The 20,652-nt window shown below is 36.5% G+C and overlaps 1 protein-coding gene across 1 annotated transcript in view; it reads left to right on the top strand.

The window, feature by feature from the left end:
• The window catches only part of LOC126966871 (uncharacterized), a gene marked incomplete at its 3' end in the record, with an annotated part of 50,028 nt that overhangs the window by 14,897 nt on the left and 14,479 nt on the right, over positions 1-20,652 (top strand). The window contains exons 2-4 of the mRNA XM_050811155.1: positions 12,401-12,508; positions 14,163-14,400; positions 18,570-18,705. Of these exons, the coding sequence (XP_050667112.1) occupies positions 12,401-12,508; positions 14,163-14,400; positions 18,570-18,705 (482 nt within the window). The remainder of the gene's footprint in view (positions 1-12,400; positions 12,509-14,162; positions 14,401-18,569; positions 18,706-20,652) is intronic.

The following is a 20,652-nucleotide window of genomic DNA, read 5'->3' as shown; positions in this document are numbered from 1 at the left end:
GACTAAAATATCAATTAGTATAGTGATGATAAAACATTTCGTAGTATTAATTAATAGTTAATAATTATTTTAAAACTTGAATTAAGATATGGAATACAAGAGCCATATCATTATTATAAAACAGATACGTTACTGTATCATTGTTGATCCCGTTATTTACTAAATTGGTGGGTTTATCTTATATCTTTAAACGAGCAATTCTTGTATATATATATATATATATATAAATATATATATATATATATATATATTTTTTTTTTTTTTTTTTTTTTTTTTTTTTTTTTTTTTTTTTTTTTTTATAAATTTATTTAATCATAAATATATGCACAGTTGGTACTTAAATTTTACATCTCGCCAAACTGTTGCAACAGTTTGTTGGCGAGTTTACGCTCTTAGACAATATTATACTATTGTGCATCTATAATAAATTATACCTAATTTGTTCGTTATATTATACACTATTACTAATACACATATAACATTACACACATATCATTACTTAGTTATCAATTCATAATATTCCTAAAAACATTTTAAAATCTTACCTGTATACATATAACTAAACTATACTACTTTAAATATTAAGGCTTATATATATATATATATATAATCTGAATCTCGGAAACGGCTCCAACGATTTTCATAAAATTAAGTATGCAGGGGATTTCGGGGGTGATAAATTGATCTAGCTAGGTTTCAATGTAAAAAAAAATGGTTTTATCCATGTTTGAATGAGAAACAGCTACAATAACATTAGAATACAAAGGTAAATTTCGCCACTATATACAAGACTATTATAGCTCAGATGGGACATTGGGTGATCCGGAAAGCAGAAGACCCCGGTTCGAATCCAGATGTCCTATTAGTTTTTTTTTGGTCAAGTTTTGTACATTCTTAAAAATCCGAGCAAGGCTCGGTCGTCCGGATATTAAATAATTAAACGAAAATCAACTATATTAAATTAATTTAGCCTTCACTGTTGAGGCTCTTCAATTGTTTTGTCTTAAATTGTTCGCGGGTGAGGCGGGGATATTGTAATGTTACGTTAACAGTTTTGAATACTATTTTATATAATATTACTTCCTTTTTTAAATCTTATTATTAACGTCTCGCGTTTGGGCACAGGTGAAACAGCTGTTGTTCAGTAAGTACACCTGCAACCAGGCACGTCCGCTCCCGATGAATGACTGATTGAAAGTTGGAACTGGCGTTCCGTTGTACTGTGCATTATTTGTCACTTTATGTCACTGTCGATGTCATGACAGTGACAATGATTGTTGACACATATTTTATTCAGACTAGATGTCAAGACACTACACTTATTAAACATCGTTTTCATTCTTTCGTCTCTTTCATTCTACATTCGCTTTATGAAAAACGTGATCAGTCGTCTTGCTGATGCATTGAAGCCATATTTTAAAATAGAGGATATTTACATAAATAAAACTGAAAACAAAATTTTATGAACTGAGCCAACCGTTCGAGTGACGTATTGTTGATAAAATCTTGTATGCTTTGTTCAACTCTCAGGTCGTGGCTTAATCTGTGCACAGAGCATACAAGATTTTATCAACGACTAGCTGACCCAACAGACGTTGTTCTGTATATCTATCTATATATATTAAAATGAATTGCTGTTCGTTAGTCTCGCTAAAACCGAGAACGGTTGGACCGATATGGCTAAATTTGGTGTTGAATTATTTGTGGAAGTCCAGAGAAGGTTTAAAAGGATTCATATAAAAACGTTATTTTATTTATTATATACAAAACAACGTCTGTCGGGTCAGCTAGTAATAAATAAAATAATGTTTTTATATGAATTTGTCAATAATATATGATAACATCAAAAATTACTTCGTTAAATTGGCACCCTGCTGTCGTAATGAAATTGTTTCACAGCAGAACTGTCAAACCGTGCGTCAATAAATTCTCTCATAATATAAATTATTTATGGACACATCAAAGGAAAAACAAATTGTTGTTTTTATTTAATTGAGCAGCATTTTCCTATTTATTCACCTTTTAAACCTCTGGACTTCCACAAATAATTCAAGACATAAATTTGCCAAATCGGTCCAGCCGTTCTCGAGTTTAAGCGTGACTAACGAACAGCAATTCATTTATATATATAGATACGTCACGATACGATATAAGCGCTCGCAAGGACCGCGAAAGGTCGCGGGTTCGAGTCCCGCATCGTTAATTAATCCTAGAAGTAAGGGGTTTCACTTTAAAAACAAAACAAATTGTGTAGAGGATATTTATAAAGGATAATAGTATAAATTACAGGGAGAACTGAGAGGGTTTAAGACTAAGAACTCGCCAACCGGAATCTAAGTTTAACGTTCAATATACATGTACGTACATATAGACCAAGTATAGTAGCTAGACATCGGTTTGGCGTGGCTAACATGAGACAGATAATATCTTACATATATAGGTACATAATATAACACAAGTGTTCTTTCATTATCACTTTTACATCGTAAAACACAACATCACACCACATTTCCTTCGATTCTACTTAAAATTGTCACTGATGTTGAATAAATAGTGGATATTTCACACGTTTCACAACAATAATAGCTTTTTTTTATAGACGCAAATAAAAGTTAACTAAATATCTGTGCAGCGCTGTCAAGTTTGTTTAGCACACCGGGTGTGCTGACCTTGAAAAAACCGCCACGCATGGCTAAATAAAAAATCTAATCACTCTATCTCATTTCTTTAGATATGATTCGCATAAGTTTTTCTTTTTCTCGTGGGAGTGAGATGTAAGCTATCAATTACTCTAGTTACTATACTTGGTCTATGTACGTACACGATCATAATAGTTAAAACTGTTATAGCTTTAACATATTATTATTTTTGTCTGGCGTTGCGAGAGATAATTACTATAATATACATACAGTATCATACAAAGCAGGTAGCACAATATAAGCAAGGTTAAAGTTATTGAAAACCGTGACGCGAGCCACTCGAAACATTAATTAACTTAGAAACCTCGAAGCCACGTTGCGGAAAGATTATATATATTTCGTTCAAAAGGAAGCAGATATTTTTAAATTAAGCCTTAACCGACACGATTATAACATTTTAATTGTATGACACTCATATATTATATTCAGCGTGCAACGCGGTCCAGGCTTACAAAGGGTTTTTTGAAGTTATACTTCTTTAGGCGCGTTATGAAAAAATGATGCGAGTGAAATTTGAAGATGCGCGCGCGTCACTGTAACGGAATAGTAACAGTATGAAGTTGGTTCCTATAACTTTCTGACATTTTCTGTAGACCTATATAAGGTACATAATTCCACCATACATTATTTTGTTATATCTCAAATGTCTTAGACAGCGTTTTCGTTGAAAGCTCCCAGAAGGCTTATTTTTTACGACACCATTAACAAATATCGTTTAAATATACAAAATTTAACAAATTATCTACTAAGACCTTCCTAGCGAACCACGCTATGTATTGGTGGAAACAGCATGAAAATCGGTGCAGTAGTTTTTGAGTTTATCGCGAACAGACAGACAGGCGCGGCGGAAGACTTTGTTTTATAATATGTAGCAATAATATATAATATCTGATATTAGTTGACCGACCATAATCAACCATAATACTAAACTAACGGTAATTAATATTATATAATGTGTGTTATCAGGCAATTTATTTTTCAACATACTTGATCGTAAAGTGTAATATTACATTGTTCTTAAGGCCATGAACCGAACTATTGAACACACACGTGCTTGATTATATTACAGACAGGTATAGGTATAAGCAATAGAATTATTATCCCTACAAAGTTAAGTTAGTACCTAACTGCAAATTTTATGAGAGTAAATAGAGCATTTTCAATTTAACCCGGTAATAAGTTAAACTTATTACCCGGTTAAATTGAAGTTTTTTTGTAACAACACAGAGATTTTATGCCGCTGAAAATCCACTTACATTATTTGATTAAATAAAACCCCATTTTTTTATGATAATAATGGACGAGACGAGCAGGACGTTCAGCTGATGGTAATCGATACGCCATGCCCATTACAATGCAGTGCCGCTCAGGATTCTCAAAAAACCCAATAATTCTGAGCGGCACTACAATTACGCTCGTCACCTTGAGACATAAGATGTTAAGACTCATTTGCCCAGTAATTTCACTAGCTACGGCGCCCTTCCGACCGAAACACAGTAATGCTTACACATTACTGCTTCACGGCAGAAATAGGCGCCGTTGTGGTACCCATAATCTACCCTAAAGCGAACTACAATTAAGACGAATTAAATTTAACCCAAGAAGTGGGGGTTACCACTTTGAAACATAACAAATTGTAATATAGTATTTGAGTTCTTTTGTCACCAACCTAAAAAAAAAGTACAGGTACATACAGACGGAAATACTTATGTTTCCTCGTGTAGTAATGTTTTTATTTCAATATTAACCTACAAGCTTTTAAAATAATTATAACCTTTAGTAAGCGTGGTCGTGAGTTTAGTTATTATTATTAGTGTATTTTTTTAAATCAAAGTTTTACACTTGTTCGTTATCTATACATTTCTTCCAACTCACGGGAACGTCATTTATGTCTTTGCGGTGACGATTCGGAACCGTCTGTCTGTGTGTGTGTATCGAACATGAGATACAACAGACAACTGCTGCTATTGCTTGACCTGATCTGAGGAAGATGTAACGAAATACACCTTGAAGTGACCACAAAAAAATTATAAATCACTTTTTATGGCTTAGCTTCGTTTTAGCTTACTTAGGTAGCTGTAGAGCAGTGGCGTGCATATTACATAGGAAATTAGGCAGTGCCTACCACGTTATAAACCCGAATAAATGTAGCAATATTGTTAAAGTTAATTTAGTTTAATTTGGTTTTATAACCAAACTTCTATTGAACACCCACTCATAAAATTTTTCCTTACCAGATAAACTACGGTACGCAATAATTGCATATTCCATAGCTCAACTACGACTAGTTAGATCCACAGTGCCCACCTTCGTAGAAAACCAATGCACGCCCCTGCCGAAGAGTTAGACCTGAAGTCAGTTGTCAGCCATTTCGATGTTTGTTTGCTATTATCGTATAAATCCATCTTACGTCTGTTTACAGTGGCAAAGGCTTCCCTCTGTAGGTTAGTAATTATGGGCCACCATTTTTCAAAAAATAAATTATCCACTAACTTATTTTTAAAATGACCGTGCAATTGGCGGGTAGATAAAAAAATTAAAAGTCATGACTCGTATGTGTGTAGCAATAAATCTGTCAGAGAGTTGTTAGTTGATTGCTATTATAAAAGCGATATCGAAAAGTTTTGTGTTATTGAAACTAATAATAACATAGCTGATAATATTATCACTTAAATTTAATTGGTTTGAACATGGTGGATATTTAATCTGGTGATTACAGTTAGTATGTTAAATTATTGCTGTAAAATTATTATTTGTGCAGTTGTCTGTGAAACATGTTTACATGAGGCTAAAAAATTGTTAAAGAATTGTTATTTGTAAACTAAAGCCATGTACGCGTGGATAAGATCACCGCCTTAGTTTTCGACCGATAGGAAAACCGTAAGTAAATACGACTATAACGAAACTAATTCCGTGTACTAGTAATCACGGGGCATTATCTGCTAATAATAATCGAGGGAATCACTAAGAATGCCGCTTAGTCCGTGCAAATAACCTTGATGCTAATGATTCAGCGCCGATAGACCGAGACATTGTTGTTACGAAATTGATTACGCGTTCTGAAACGTATTGTTTTCACCGATCGACACCGGCGGCACACTTCCGCGCCCGTTAGATAGACACGTCACGCAATTGCCAAAATAGCTCGCCTATATATCCTGTTTTGTTGTTACAGCTTTTAATCTAAATTAACAGGTCATATTATATGCTAGAGAAAATGTCTCACTTGGATTGTTTGTCACACGAGCTGTGGCCAGATGTAGTCAACGCACGTAGTCTGTGCTAAGCGTTTGTAACAATAACACGCATTTAAGTGGTGCGTTTTTTTTGTAAAAACGCCGTTGTTTTGAGACACTGTTTAAATAATTCTAAAAGTCACTCGGCGTTGCGTAGAGACGTCGGTTCATTGTGTCTTCTAACGTATTTATCACGGGGAGTGTTCCGAAGGCTGTTTCACCTGATTCCGCTCGCCGAATTCCACCTTCGCACGACGCGCCACAAATTAGGGTATCATCATATAAAACGTTCCCCTTGCCTTCGCAGTTCTCGCCGACGTCGGTCCTTACCATAATATATTCTGGCTTCTTTCGAGGATAATACTCTGACCCAGTCCTCTTGAGTCCTCGTCGCACAATTTTGAGCGAAGCTGAGTCTAGCAACTATGTGCTCGCGTAATTTAGGCCCACGGGCTGGACAGCGACTACATATATTGGCAGCGAGAATCCCTCCTCCTGTGGTTTATAATTATAACGCTGAATGAACATCTCAGGTGATGCATTCTTCATGTTCTGCATGCACCCGAGAGCTTCGGTTCCGTTGGGGTTAGTTCGGATAGTATCGTTAAGCGCCATTCATACCATTTCAACCAAAATGTGTTAGTTACTATGTAGCTTAATTGGCCTAGCAAGACTGGAAAAACCTTGCCTTGTACTTCCCCGGGGCGTTAAAAGAATTAGAGAGCCCCAGGCTCAAAGGTGTCGTAAGAGGCGACTAGGAGCTTTTTAGAAGTGGTGGAAATAGCGCTCTAGTGCCGTTATGTTTCGCATAGGTTAGTGTCGAGGACCGGACACCACCCCTCACTCCACCAGAATATGATAGCGGTCCTTAAAGAGATTTTATCCCAGGAGGGTACCGTCTCTACCAGAGTCGGAGAATTCCTCCCCTCTGCGAGCAATCTCGCTCGGGCCGCCCGTCGTATTCTGGGGAGGGCATAGAACCGCGCATGTCCGAGGACAAACGACGCAGCAACACCACGGGTGCCGTGCACGCTCAATGTGTACTTTAGCAACATCAGGGCAATCCAGTCCAATTAAAACGCCGTCCACTACATTGAGACGACGCAGCCGGCCTCGTGTTTCCTTGCGTAGTCGCAGATATCTCGACCTAGCAATACATTATACTTAGGGTACAAAATTGAAAACAATTTTTTGCCTCATGCCGAGGTATGTGTGTACGTTAGGGAGGGTATCTGCTGTTCGCCTGTCTACTCTCTGGTTCCGTGTAGATTTTCAGGATCTATGCGTGTGTACAGGTCCCATAGTGATAACGCAGAAACAGATCATCCCATGGTCTGCGTTCAAACGGCCATTGGCGACGTGCTTGCACTAGAGTTGAGACGTACTAGGCAAAATGCAATACTAGGTATGACTGTGACTCAAAAGTAACAGCGACAAATACCTGTTACAAAATACTAGCTGTTATTTTACTGTAGTGAGGCGTATATTTTTCGTTGTTTGGTGTTACTTGTTAGCGCCATCTATACGTATTACATAGTACTTTCTCATGTGGTAACTTCGAATTTCAAAAGTTCTGTTTAGGTAAAGCTGTACAGGCCTATTAATTATTTTTATAGTTTTGATGTAATAAAAATAATCATTATACTTTCGTATTCATTATGTTTCAATACTACCTATGCTTAAACAGTGATCCTTACCTAGTACACAATTAAAATGTGCCCTTATCATACGAATAATTCAACAATAAAGTAGAAATAAACATCATAAAAATATATTATTCAGTAGGTACTATCAAATTACCAATATAGGTTTTTTTCTTTCGAAGAGGTGAGCCGTATTTTCCTGCTCGTAGGCACAACATAACTGTGAATAAATACGATTACGAAAAATGATATCAGAGACAGGGTCTTCCATTTGAAATTTACTTCAATATTTTAATTAGGTATCTACCTATCTTATCTTAACAATAGTATGCTAAATAAATGTATGAAAGTGATGTATCTATTATTTACAAATGTGTCTAAAAGAAAAGTATTCAGTAAACAATAAAAGTAAACAGGGTTTTTCTTATCCCACATATTTTAAAAGAATAGTTGAACCATAACTATTTTATTACCTATTGAATTAAAAATAATATAACAGACCTACATATCACACAATTATAGCTGTATCAAAATACTGTTAAAAAAATACCTACTAAATACTCCTAATTTTTGTTCAATAACAGGTATTACTCAAATATCAGTTGCTACTAAAATACTAGTGTTATCAAATACTTCTTCAGTAACAGGTGTTACTCAAATAACAGTCGTTACTAAAATACTAGGTGTTATAAAATACTAGTTGTTACAAAATACTAGTTGTTATAAAATACCATTTGTTACAAAATACTAGTTGTTACAAAATACTCCTAATACTTGTCACTGTTATTTTTGATATCTTGTCACAGTGGCAACCGGTGATATTTTAATACCTGTTACAAATACCTGTGACGATAAATATGTCTCACCCCTAGCTTGCACTGATCTCCTCCACTGAAATCGTAGTCTTTGGTTTCAACGTTCACAATGCCAAATGGCTTGGGGTCATGCACCACTGACTGACACTGAGTTTTGCATTGGTGTATGGTCTGCCCAATTGTTGAAGTCGCCGAGCCCTCATACGAGTTTAAAAACAATAAATGTATTATTATTATTAAAAATAATTTATTCAAATATTAATTTATAATATTACTCACAGCTATTTGAAGTCCTCTTGATAGCTTATAAAAAAAAATCAAAAGCAGTAGGATAGTTCGTATATAAATACATGTAATTGGCGTGTATCGTTACCGCTGTTATATTATATTTAACTACCAAACGTAAAACCAAATGAAGAACACCTAAAAATGTGTTTTTTTTTTTCTGACCGCGTTAAATATATTTTGTATGATATAAATGATGCAGATTCGGCCCAGTCGAGGGTAAAATGAGATTTTTGTTCGAGTTATTCTGCCTTTCACTTCGGTTGCGCGGCAATAATAGAAGTTAACTTAAAAATGTAAATTTGTGTGAAGTTAAAAGTGAAATTGCAACATTTTTGTACATATTATGCGATGTTATGTTCTTTGTTGGCATATTTACAGTCCTCGATCCAATATTCTCTCGATTACTGTGTCAGGCGGATTGAGGATCATTGTTGAAGAATTTACATCTCAATTCAGCAATTTTTTCCAAAACAATTTTTTCTGAATGTCTTTTGTGACTTTAGACACACAACTTACCTCCTCTTTGTTTAGTAAGTTGTCAATCGATTAATAACGTGTTTAACACAAACGATCAGCAAGCCAGATCTTCGACAGTTAACCAGTATGGTTGACTTCTAATACCATATTCATACATAAAGTGTCGTTATATGAGAATTAATTGTATATTCTACTAAAGCGCTTATTGTGAAGACAACGTTTTAATTGTACGACCTAAAACTTGGGTCTTACTTAAATTTGTAATGAAATATCGGAATTAGACTAAATTAAATTGGATAAAACTAATCTTCCAAAAATGCATCTGTTATTATAATACAATGTATGACTCTAACACCCAATTGCTTTATTCTTAAGAGAAGAAATAACTCAATTTAAAACAGCAGCCTTCTCTTAATAAGATCTACTTTATAAGACGTGTAAAATATATTTAAATAATTGTAATAATACTTTATACCATTCTTGGACAACTGTTTCAGTGATTACATCGGCTAGTTAACGTGACGCTTTTAGAACCTATTTATCATTGGTAATTATTGACTTGTTTAAAATATTATATTATGTATATGCAAACAGCAATGTTATAATTATTGGTTGGGGAAAAAATGTTTGTCATTTAATGTTAAAACTCGAGACTTTTTTCACATTTAATTACAGTATAGATGTGCCATTCAGCCATCTTGTAGTTAGTGACATAATCTTGTTGCTGCAGAAATTTTCTGACATAAAACCGTAATAATGTAGTTTTTGCAGAAGTAATATAATATGTGATGTTTATCTAATAAAATTGTAATTTTTATTTTAGAATATTAAAAGTTAACTTACAGCGATAGAAGTTTGTATGGAAATTGGAATTCACGCGTCTCAATATAAGGCAATAAGAATGACTTATATTATTGACAGCTAATTACTAACAGTAGAAGGTAATAATTAATCTCTATCTTTAGATAGTATATTGGGAACGGTCGTTAGTGATTAACTAGACGCAATTAACCGCATTATTATGTATGATGTGCATTTATTTAGTTACAGTCATACGGTTACATAAAATATCAATGAATTACTTAAAAACCAATAATATAATGAGTATCGATTTGATTTCGATTATAATAAGTCTCATGCGAATCGATTTCGAGTGATTCTGATTAGTATTAGTGAAAACTTGACCGTAGATAAGTCTCGACTTCCTAGTCAAGAACACCGCAATAAACTAGGTAGGTACCATTCTGTCACCTACCCAGTTCCATGAAGACATTTTAACTATGATACTAGATGAGTAATATATTCTATTTTCATATATGTATTTGTTTTATCCAAGGTATATTGGTCCAAGTACTTATTAGCTATATAGATATTGCAATACACTACGTAGGTGATTCTTGAATGCTTACTTTCTCAACAATCACTTTTATTTACACTAGATACCAGATTGACAAAATCCTATATCTAATATATAAAATTCTCATTATGTGGGTCTGAGAATCGAACAACATCTATTTTTCATTCCCCTAAATGTTACGGTTTACCCCTAAATTTTATTTTATTATGATGCAGCATAAAAAAAATAGATACAACTTTAAATTTTCGCCCTTCGGCAACTATTTTTGTATCGCGATTTTTATATTATTCTGTTCCATCCACAAATCCGCTATAGGGTTGCAAGATGGCAATCGAATACAATAATTGTAGTACGATAAATTTGGTAGGTCTGAGAATCGGTTGCATCTACTTTTTATACCCCAAAAAATTTTTCATTACTTTATATGGCAATACAATGTTTGCTGGGTCAGCTAGTTATCTATTAAAATTGATCACATTTAACTCGGTGCTTTTGGTCCCAAGGTACAAACCTTGGAAGAGGCTCGGTCTCCTTTGAAGGTGCAAGTCCTATGATGCAGGTTGCATTAACAACTTACGACCAAGCTCTCTTAATTTTTGCTGAGTGGCTAAAGTGTGTGGTCTAGCTTTATCGTGATGAAGTTTTCGATCTTTTTGAATTAGGCGAATATACATATACATTGTCGCAAGACGACTAGTCATAACATTCTATTAAAAATGCCTCATTTTGTTATGCAAAGGAATATCCTCATACGTGCGCACATAAGTACGAAAGCACATGGCTCTAATGTTCAGCGGTTATAAGTTATATTATTTTTCGAATTCCACCGTTCCTTCCTTTTAAAATTCGCCCAGCAAAGCGGGCAAGAACGGCTAGTAATATATATATGGAAGGAACGGTGGAATATATATATATATATTTACAACGGTGTATATATATATATATATATAATATCCGGACGACCGAGCCTTGCTCGGATTTTTAAGAATGTACAAAACTTAAACAAAAAAAAAAACTAATAGGACATCTGGATTCGAACCGGGGTCTTCTGCTTTCCGGATCACCCAATGTCCCATCTGAGCTATAATAGTCTTGTATATAGTGGCGAAATTTACCTTTGTATTCTAATGTTATTGTAGCTGTTTCTCATTCAAACATGGATAAAACCATTTTTTTTAAATTGAAACCTAGCTAGATCGATTTATCACTCCCGAAATCCCCTGCATACTTAATTTTATGAAAATCGTTGGAGCCGTTTCCGAGATTCAGATTATATATATATATATATGCAAGAATTGCTCGTTTAAAGATATAAGATATATATGCTGACTCGACAGACGTTGTTCTGTACATAATAAATAAAATACTGTTTTTTTTATGTATTTGTCAATATTTTTTCATAATATCAAGAATTATTTCGAAACGTATGCTCCTTGTTGTTATAGTGAAATTGTTTCACAGCAGAACTGTCACACCGTGCGTCAATAAATTCTCTCACAGAAAATATTTCCATACAAAACAAATATTGGAAATAAAAATTATTATGGGTCCCAAATCGAAATAAAAACTATTCTTTGTCTCAAGTTGGACTAAACTGCACTCCATGAAGTAATCCCCATTTAAATCCGTTCATTACTTTAGGAGTCTATCGCGGACAAACAACGTGTCACGTAATTTATATTTATTAAGATAATAATTATAATTTGAGTTTAAAAACGGAGTGACACCTGAAGCGTTAACGTTGATAAATGCTTTTTAAAGCGGAACACATAATTACACATTCACCGCTATTTTGGGTCGGAAATACGTGTAGTCTTAGAATTTGTAAGAATATTTAATACTTTTAATTCGTTTGAAATACTTATGTGTGATTTGTTGATTCCAGAACAAAGACGTGGAGACATTAGACGACGGCCAGTTGCGTGCGCTGCTAGATGAAGCTATCACTTACAAGTGTCCCAAGGATCGAGAGGGGAAGAGTAGTCTATTTAAGGTAATGCCCAATTGGTGAATTGTTGTATATCGTCGCGCTCGTGTCAAAGAAATCTGCAAGTATTCTCATACGCCAATCATTTTTGGAGAGGCGAATCGTTATTGAGGTCGGATTGACCTTCAAAAAAGCGGCGTTTTACCTTCCTATACGGCACCGATGGCATACCTCCGCAGCTGTGATTCTTCTGGTGTTGCAAGATATGGAGCTGGCGCTGGCAGTTAGGACTCTTCAGGTGAACAGTTCGATTGTCAACCTTTCCAAAACCTTTACAAAGAGTGATGGCTGCTTATCCTTACCCAATATCCTTCGATTAAATAAATACTGGATTCAGCTTTACACATGAACAATTAAATGGCTCGAGTGTATTTTGCCTTCCTTTAGACATCCGTCTCTGTCCCTGTTTCATAGAAAATCTTTTAGTATTTTTCTTATGACAATAAGGAACAAGACGAGCTGGACGTTCAGCTGATGGTAGTTGTAACGCCCTACCCATTACAATACGGTGCCGCTCAGGATTCTTGAAAACCCCAAAAAATCTGAGGGGCACTACAACTGCGCTCGTCACCTTGAGACATAAGATGTTAAGTCTCATTTGCCCAGTAATTTCAGTAGCTACGACGCTCTTCAGACCGAAATACAGTTATGCTCACACATTACTGCTTCAGGGTGGAAATAGGCGCGTTGTGGTACTCATAATTTAGCCGGCATTCTGTGTAAAGGAGCCTCCCACTGGTAAATCTCAATATAATCTTAAACAAACTTATGTGTGATACCTAAAAGCGTATTTTTGACATAGACGTGCTAGTCATGCCTAAAAACGCATACCGGTACACAAGCCCTGGTACCAGTACAACTACCAGCAGCCGAGGATGTCATGGATGGATTAATGTTGTACCCCATAATCGCTCCGGATAGCAGCGGCGTTGACTCACTGTGCTATATACCTACTTAGTTTTATAGGTCATGACGTATCTAAGTCATTCGAAATACTTGAGCATTTTCCATACTCAACCGACCCTAGCACCGAATGATTTCTATCTATTAACACGATTACAGCAATATTTTAAAGGACGGATGAATCATGATCAATCAAGATGTCGTTGCAGTACAGGAATTTCACCAGTGGGAGGCTCTCTTGCACAGGATTCCGGCTAGATTAAGGGTACCACAACGGCGCCTAATTCTGCGGTAAAGTGTAAACATTACTGTGTTTCGGTCCGAAGGGCGCCGGAGCTAGTGAAATTACTGGGCAAATGAGACTTAACATTTTATGTCTCAAGGTGACGAGCACATTTGTAGTGCCGCTCAGAATTTTTGGGTCTTTCAAATCCTGAGCAGCACTGCATTGTTTTATGGGCATGTCGTATTAATTACCATCAGTTGAACGTCCTGCTCGTTTCTTCCCTCATTTTCATTAAAAAAATGAATGTTTACAAAAACGTACAAATATGCTAAAATAGGCGAAAAATAAAATTTGATTTCACAAAAGTTGCCGGCAACATATGCATTCTCACTTTTTATTTGACGCTACTCGTACCGATATCATCATGATCTCGTACAAGCAAATATCGTCGGGTCAGTTTGCCATATTCACTTCTGACTTCTCTATAAGTAAAATCTCATTGGATTTATCGACGGTGGTTATCGGTTGCAGGAATTGCTGGAGGAGGTGGAGCAAGACGAGGAGGCTTGCGAGGCGGCAGCGCGCGGCGGGAGGGGAGCGCGCAGGGCGGGGCGAGGGCGGCGTGAGCACCACTCCAGCTTGCAGGACCTGGTGGCGGCCATGGCGGCGGAACCCACACCGCGACGTGCCAGGCCGCACCACGCGCACGCGGCCACCGTGTCAGCCAGGACACACCACGGCGGCAGTCTACCCTCGGGAGTCGATACCTGTGAGTTATCTTTATTTTATTGGGGTTGACGACAGCTTAATACAAAATAATCACTTATAATTAAATACAAAAACATAGCCAATTATAGTCTACCACAGTTTACCTAATGGAAGGAACAGAAGTGTTTACAATAATAAAGAAAAAAATGAACAATGAATAACACACGATCAGAAATATTTAAAAAAAAGGTATTTAAAAGTGCCTGCGCTGGTTGCATATTGGATTATATGTATAAGTCTGAAAAATGAATATAAATAAGAGAAAAACATGATAGATACACAGATTTAAAGATTTAATAGTACAATACATACATTTAATAGTTTAATCTATTAATAAATAAATAAAGATTAAAGGTTATCCTATTCATATCCGTGCTTTGGAACAAAAACAACCATGAAAAGGTGATGATAGGAAAAAATAAGAGTGCGCGATCACGGCAGTTTGTACTCTCTTGCAACACCCAACGAATTGCATGAATATTGACGGCCAGAGATTTGTTTATTTATGAATCACCAGCAGAACAACAAGTGATACTTTAAGCGCTAGGGATACATTTATTGGCAGTAACATTATTCACGTCGTCTCTCTTTCTGGTGTCGGTCCCTCATGTCTGAGGATCGTGGTCAGCATTATGGTTGCATCTGGACCGGATGATCTGCCTCCACCTGATTCTGTCCAGCGCGTCTCTAACAACCGTGGAGAATTTGGATGACGAGTCATAAATTTGGTCAGTCCGTCTTGTTGGAGAATGACCGCGCGATCTTTTCCCTTCAGTATTTCCAACCACAATTATTTTTACCAAGCTTTCGTCGCCTCTTGAGCAGAGGCCAAAATGTGAAAGAATACGTGGCCTGCATAGAGTGGATAAGCGAGTTTCTCCAACACTACATCTCGAATGCTTCAATCCTCAAGCCTTTCAAGCTCAAGATTGTCCACGTTTCTACTCCATAAAGGAAGATAGGGAAAACCAGTACTCGTATCAGTCTAGACTTAGTTATGATGTTGGTTAGCTGAGAGTGCCTGAGAATGAACCTGGACACATCGTGCAAAGAAGTCATAACATAGTTTGGTTGTACGTGGAAAAGACTTGTTTAAAAACCACTCCGTGTAGTAACGCTACACGTACCAGATGATCAGAATAATATTTAAGTTTGTGTGGTGCGAGGATGGATTTTGTCGGCAAAATCATGTGACACTCTTTGGATATTAATGAACGTGGTAGTCACAATGACATGACAACTCTACATGAGCTTGGTTTGTTACCGGTCATTCGCAGAGTACCTGCAAATCAGGCAGCCTTGAAAGCGCTTAAATGATATGAGTTGATACTGGTGTCCACAATAGTAACGATCAAGAAGTTGAACGCAGGACACAGCTTACCTGGAACAAATACTGGGCTTTGAAGGACATATTCAAAAGCAGCATGCCGATCAAAATTAAAACCAAAGTTCTAAACACGTGCCTAATACCGTGCCTCACGTATGCTTGCCAAACATGGAAATTCAACAAAAAAACAAAGGACAAAATAATTGCATGTCAGCGGGGTATAGAACGCAGTATGCTAAATATTAGAAAAATGCAAAAAATAAGGCACACCAAAATTAGAAATATAACCAAGGCAAGAGATGGATTAGAACACGCTCGGTCACTAAAATGGAGGTGGGCCGGACATGTGGCGCGTCTACGTGACAAGAGATGGACAAAAACGGTGACCACATGGGCGGGTCCACAGGGAAAAAGAAAGAGAGGTAGACCTGTAGCTAGTTGGGAAGATGACATCAAAAAAACAGCTGGCACCAACTGGATTCAAGTAGCCCAATCTAGAGAGGACTGGCTATCTTTGGAGGAGGCCTTCACCTACAGAGGAGTTCTTACGGAATGAAGAATAATAATATAGGATTAAGGAAAAACTAACACAAGTAAATTTTAGGAACCAAAGTTAATTACTAACAAAACTAATAATCGTATATAGGTAAACTAACATAATCTAATATAACTTCATGTTTTATAAGCTGTAAGAAATAAAAGGCTTTATTATTATTATTATTATTATTGATACTGGTGTGCACTAGACTATACATAATATGTGTATACAGCACTAGAATGTGAACCATCTGTTTGCACAGAGACCATATCTGAATTATGACGAGAACAATAGTTACTAGCAACTACAGACTAAACAATCACCTATATCAATGTTGTCAAGTATACCTACTGCTGATAACTGTTTCAATAACATACATCATTTAATATGAAGTAGTTATTTAAGGGTCTTGCTATATGTATTGGTTATTATGGTAATAATATTTATTTATTTAAGGTACTAAATTAATCTATGACACGATAAAAACTTTTAATTAATGGTTCTACTTGTGAGTACGCAGATCTCTACTATTAATTGGTTATAATGATTAAAATGCTTACACGGACCGGCCCTGTAATGGTTATAGAAGAATGGTTATTGGTTACTGGGCCAGGCCTGATCAATGGTTAAACACGTACTGCATCTCTACTATGTATTGGTAATAATGTTTAAAATGGTTACTCGGACCTGCCCTGTAATGGTTATAGACGAATGGGTAATGGTAACTGGGACCTGCCCGATCAATGTTTACACGCGTACTGCCGTATTAAAGGCATTACATGGTTATAAATAATAAATTTTATCTACTAAGCAATATTTGTAATATAATGCTGGTTGATGGATTTACTTCGAACACCATATATCATGGTGTATGCCAGAGATGTGATGAAAAGAAACCACAATGCTCCTCTATCTGGACTGTATTGAGCTACATGATTACTTCACCTCGAGTCTTTCTAGCGTTGAAGGAACAAGATTATTAAAAAAAACTCAATGTCATAAAAATTTAAACCTCACCGGCCCCAGTAATAGACCAAAACATTTTTAGCCCAAAAATGAGTAGAAAACTAACATGGTAATCACACTTCTTGAAACAGACTAATGAGCTCTTATTATGAAATCGCTGCATGGAGCACCATAGGAACCATAAAATTCGAAAACCGCAAAGTACATTGGTGCGTGGCGGGCAAGGATCGAACTGAAGTTTCTAGAAGATTGTACCTACTTATAGCCCGGTATACAAACATTGACTTAAGGCCAAATTGTATTTGACTCTAAATTAAAAAGACATTATGGGCAACTTATTCCATGCTGAAATGTACAGTTCATGTTAAAAACGGCGTTAACTTGAAAAATTATGAGAATTTAATTTAAAATGATAGAATGGAGACCGTGGGGTGAGAAACACCCGAGAGGAAGACCGCAGATGCGTTGGTACGACGATATCAAAAGACTGGCGGGAACAAAGTGGTTGGAAACTGCTCAAGACCGGAAAAGATGGCTTAGAGGTTGACAACGGCTAAAGAAGAAGAAGAAGATGCTTCGGCGGGCAATGGCAATTACCTGACTCGTATTTAGTGAAGTCCTCGCCTACGGCTACGGTCTTCATACTCAACCTGCAATTGCCTACATCCCGGCCTTTGCAATAATGTACAATTATACTTTCAAATAAGAATGACAGGTGCCAAATTCAAACGCCATTATACTATTGTTTTTCTTTAATTGTAACACTATTTTATGGTCAGACAAGTCTTAAGCTTCGCGTCGGCATATTCGTTAATATAAACGATGTTGCCCTACTTTATCTTTTTATAACAATAATTCATAATGCATGCGGTTATTACTAGCGTTTGATATGGGCTATCAGTTATATGACTTCATGATGACATATTATATCATTTCGCGGTCGTGTTCTACAACATTATGCTGATAATTATTATTGTATCTAACTTAAGACATATTATGTTTAAGAAGTTAAAATTATTTAATATATAATATAGTATAATGTATTATAATTATGATGAGTTACAAATAATTTCAATGCCAAGTTAACTTTACCTCGTCTAATTTTCTAAGTTTCAAAAATAATCTTTTGGTGTCTGGTCACTTGCGTCTATATATTGTTTATGGCCTTTAAATATTTATTATTGGACCTCCATAAGTGGCTCTGGAATGAAATTTGATTCTAGAATAAGTTTCCTTATTCATTAATACCTGTATTGCTTTGCCAGATATTTTTGATTCGCCTTAAAGCCGTTTGTGCTGCCATATAAGATGTTTATGGCGAATTCACCTTTTTTTCCAGCGTTCCTCCTAAGCGAAGAGCCAACCCGTGGTGGATACCTGGCGACCGTTCGCTGTGTGAACCCGCCGCCGCTCGCCGAACGTCGCGTGTCCGCCAGCGACGCTAACGGACCGCCCGATATCGAACTAGTCACCAGGTAACACATTATTTGATTATCCTGTTATAGGATTTTAAAAGAATCTGCAGGATTCCATTGGGACACTCACTGATAAATTTTTATTGGACTTTGGCACTCACGTCGACGTGTTATTGCGGCACAAGGCATTCATCACGTAGTTAATTGTTTAAAGCGTTGAGAGGGAGCTATAGCATGCAATGATAATGATTATCCAGACGTTAATGACAATATTTATTTTCTTATTTATTTAGTAAAGCAATAATATTAAATTAAGAATCAAGTTGGTTCCAGTTCTCGTCGACGTTATCCCGGGACATGTTGCCATAGCCGTTCTAGGAAGCATACCATGTGCTGTCGTCTGTATAGCAATGAATACTGCTGAATTGCAGCAAATCATTGATATGCAGAAGAAACAGTGTAGAGGCACTCAGCCTTGCGGGACAGTGTTTATGAGTTTCAAATCGGAGCATGCACCGTTGATAATACAACCTTATACTCCGATCGGCCAAAGAACTAGTGACCCATTTGCACAACTTCTCGGGATGCCCATAGCGCTTTATGCCACACCCGATCGAAGGCCTTAGCGATTTCCAAACTCACCGCCAACGCCTCTCCCTTCGACTCAACCGCTTGCGCCGATTTATGAGTGAGGTATGCAAGAAGATAACCAGCTGAGCGATGGAAACCGTACTGACAGTTACTGATCAGCTGGTGCTCCTATAGGTATCCCAAGAGCAGGCGGTTGAGGATGGACTCCATTACTTTGGAGAAAATGGAGGTAATGGCTGGGGGGCGGTAGTTGGACGAATCCGCGCGTACACCTTTCTTAGGGATCGGGTGCACTAAAGCTGTCTTCCAATAATTTCCGGACTACGCCTGATGAGCACGAGAGTCGGAAAAGACAGATAAGGACCGGTGCCAATACATTCGCAGCACTATCGGGGTAATGCCGTCGGGTCCGATGAATGTCCTAGGTTTTACGTGCTAAAAGCGCTTTTAGCACGGCTTCATGTCGGATTTTACCTCCGGCATGTTGGTGGTGGTGCACCTTGGTCATCCAGAGTGGAGTTAAACGCGTAGAGGGAGCCAAGTAGATCTGCTTTCTCATTGCCCTCTGTTGCCCTCATCTTATCGTGTAGAGATTGTTACACCAATTTACATGAAACGATTTTAGATAAGCAATTGCTACCGGTTTAAACCGCCCGAACAGACTTTACAACATAAACTTAGCGACAAAAAAAAAACGATTCGATAAAAGTTTAAATCCTTTCAACACTCTTGTTATATGTCAACTGTAATTCGGGACGTCTGAATTTCCCAATTTTATTATATATTTAATTGACGAATTTTATTTTATTTAACGTTTCGTAAACAGATTTTCATAGGACCATCTGAATGTTATGTTCATTGGAAGTCGTTTGCTTGTTCAACTAAAATCGATCCGTGTTAACCTGTTGTTAGTCGTTCAGCGATGTCATTAGTGGTATAATATAATCTCAAAAAGTATGGTAAAATACCTTTATATATATATATAGCTTGCATTTACTTGAGCAGAATTTCAATTGCCCAAAATGGCCGTATTATACAATATCACATAAAAATGCTTGCTATTGCTAGTTTCTATTGTCTCGCTTCATAGTAATTTTAATATGAAATAACAGTTATTTTAGGATAACTCTTTTTGAATCCTACTATTAAATTAATTGTTTTTAGTATAAACAGCTTTAGCTTTAGCATGTTTGATAAACAATTTGATACCTTAGTTACGTAGAATAATAATTTAGAAATGGGTTTCAAAAGAAAACAACTGGAGTATTTACTGTATGAAACAAGAATGTGCTAGAATAATGAAGATATGTTGGAAGTAACAACTAAATTGCATTCACTTTAGCTTTTGTTTCTCTGTTGGTGGGTTATCGCTTATGGAACAATTTCACATACTCATCTCAAACTTACCTAATTTCA

Source organism: Leptidea sinapis, chromosome 1 (assembly GCF_905404315.1).
Source record: "Leptidea sinapis chromosome 1, ilLepSina1.1, whole genome shotgun sequence".
NCBI lineage: Eukaryota > Metazoa > Arthropoda > Insecta > Lepidoptera > Pieridae > Leptidea > Leptidea sinapis.
This window is presented reverse-complemented; position numbering and strand designations above follow the sequence as displayed.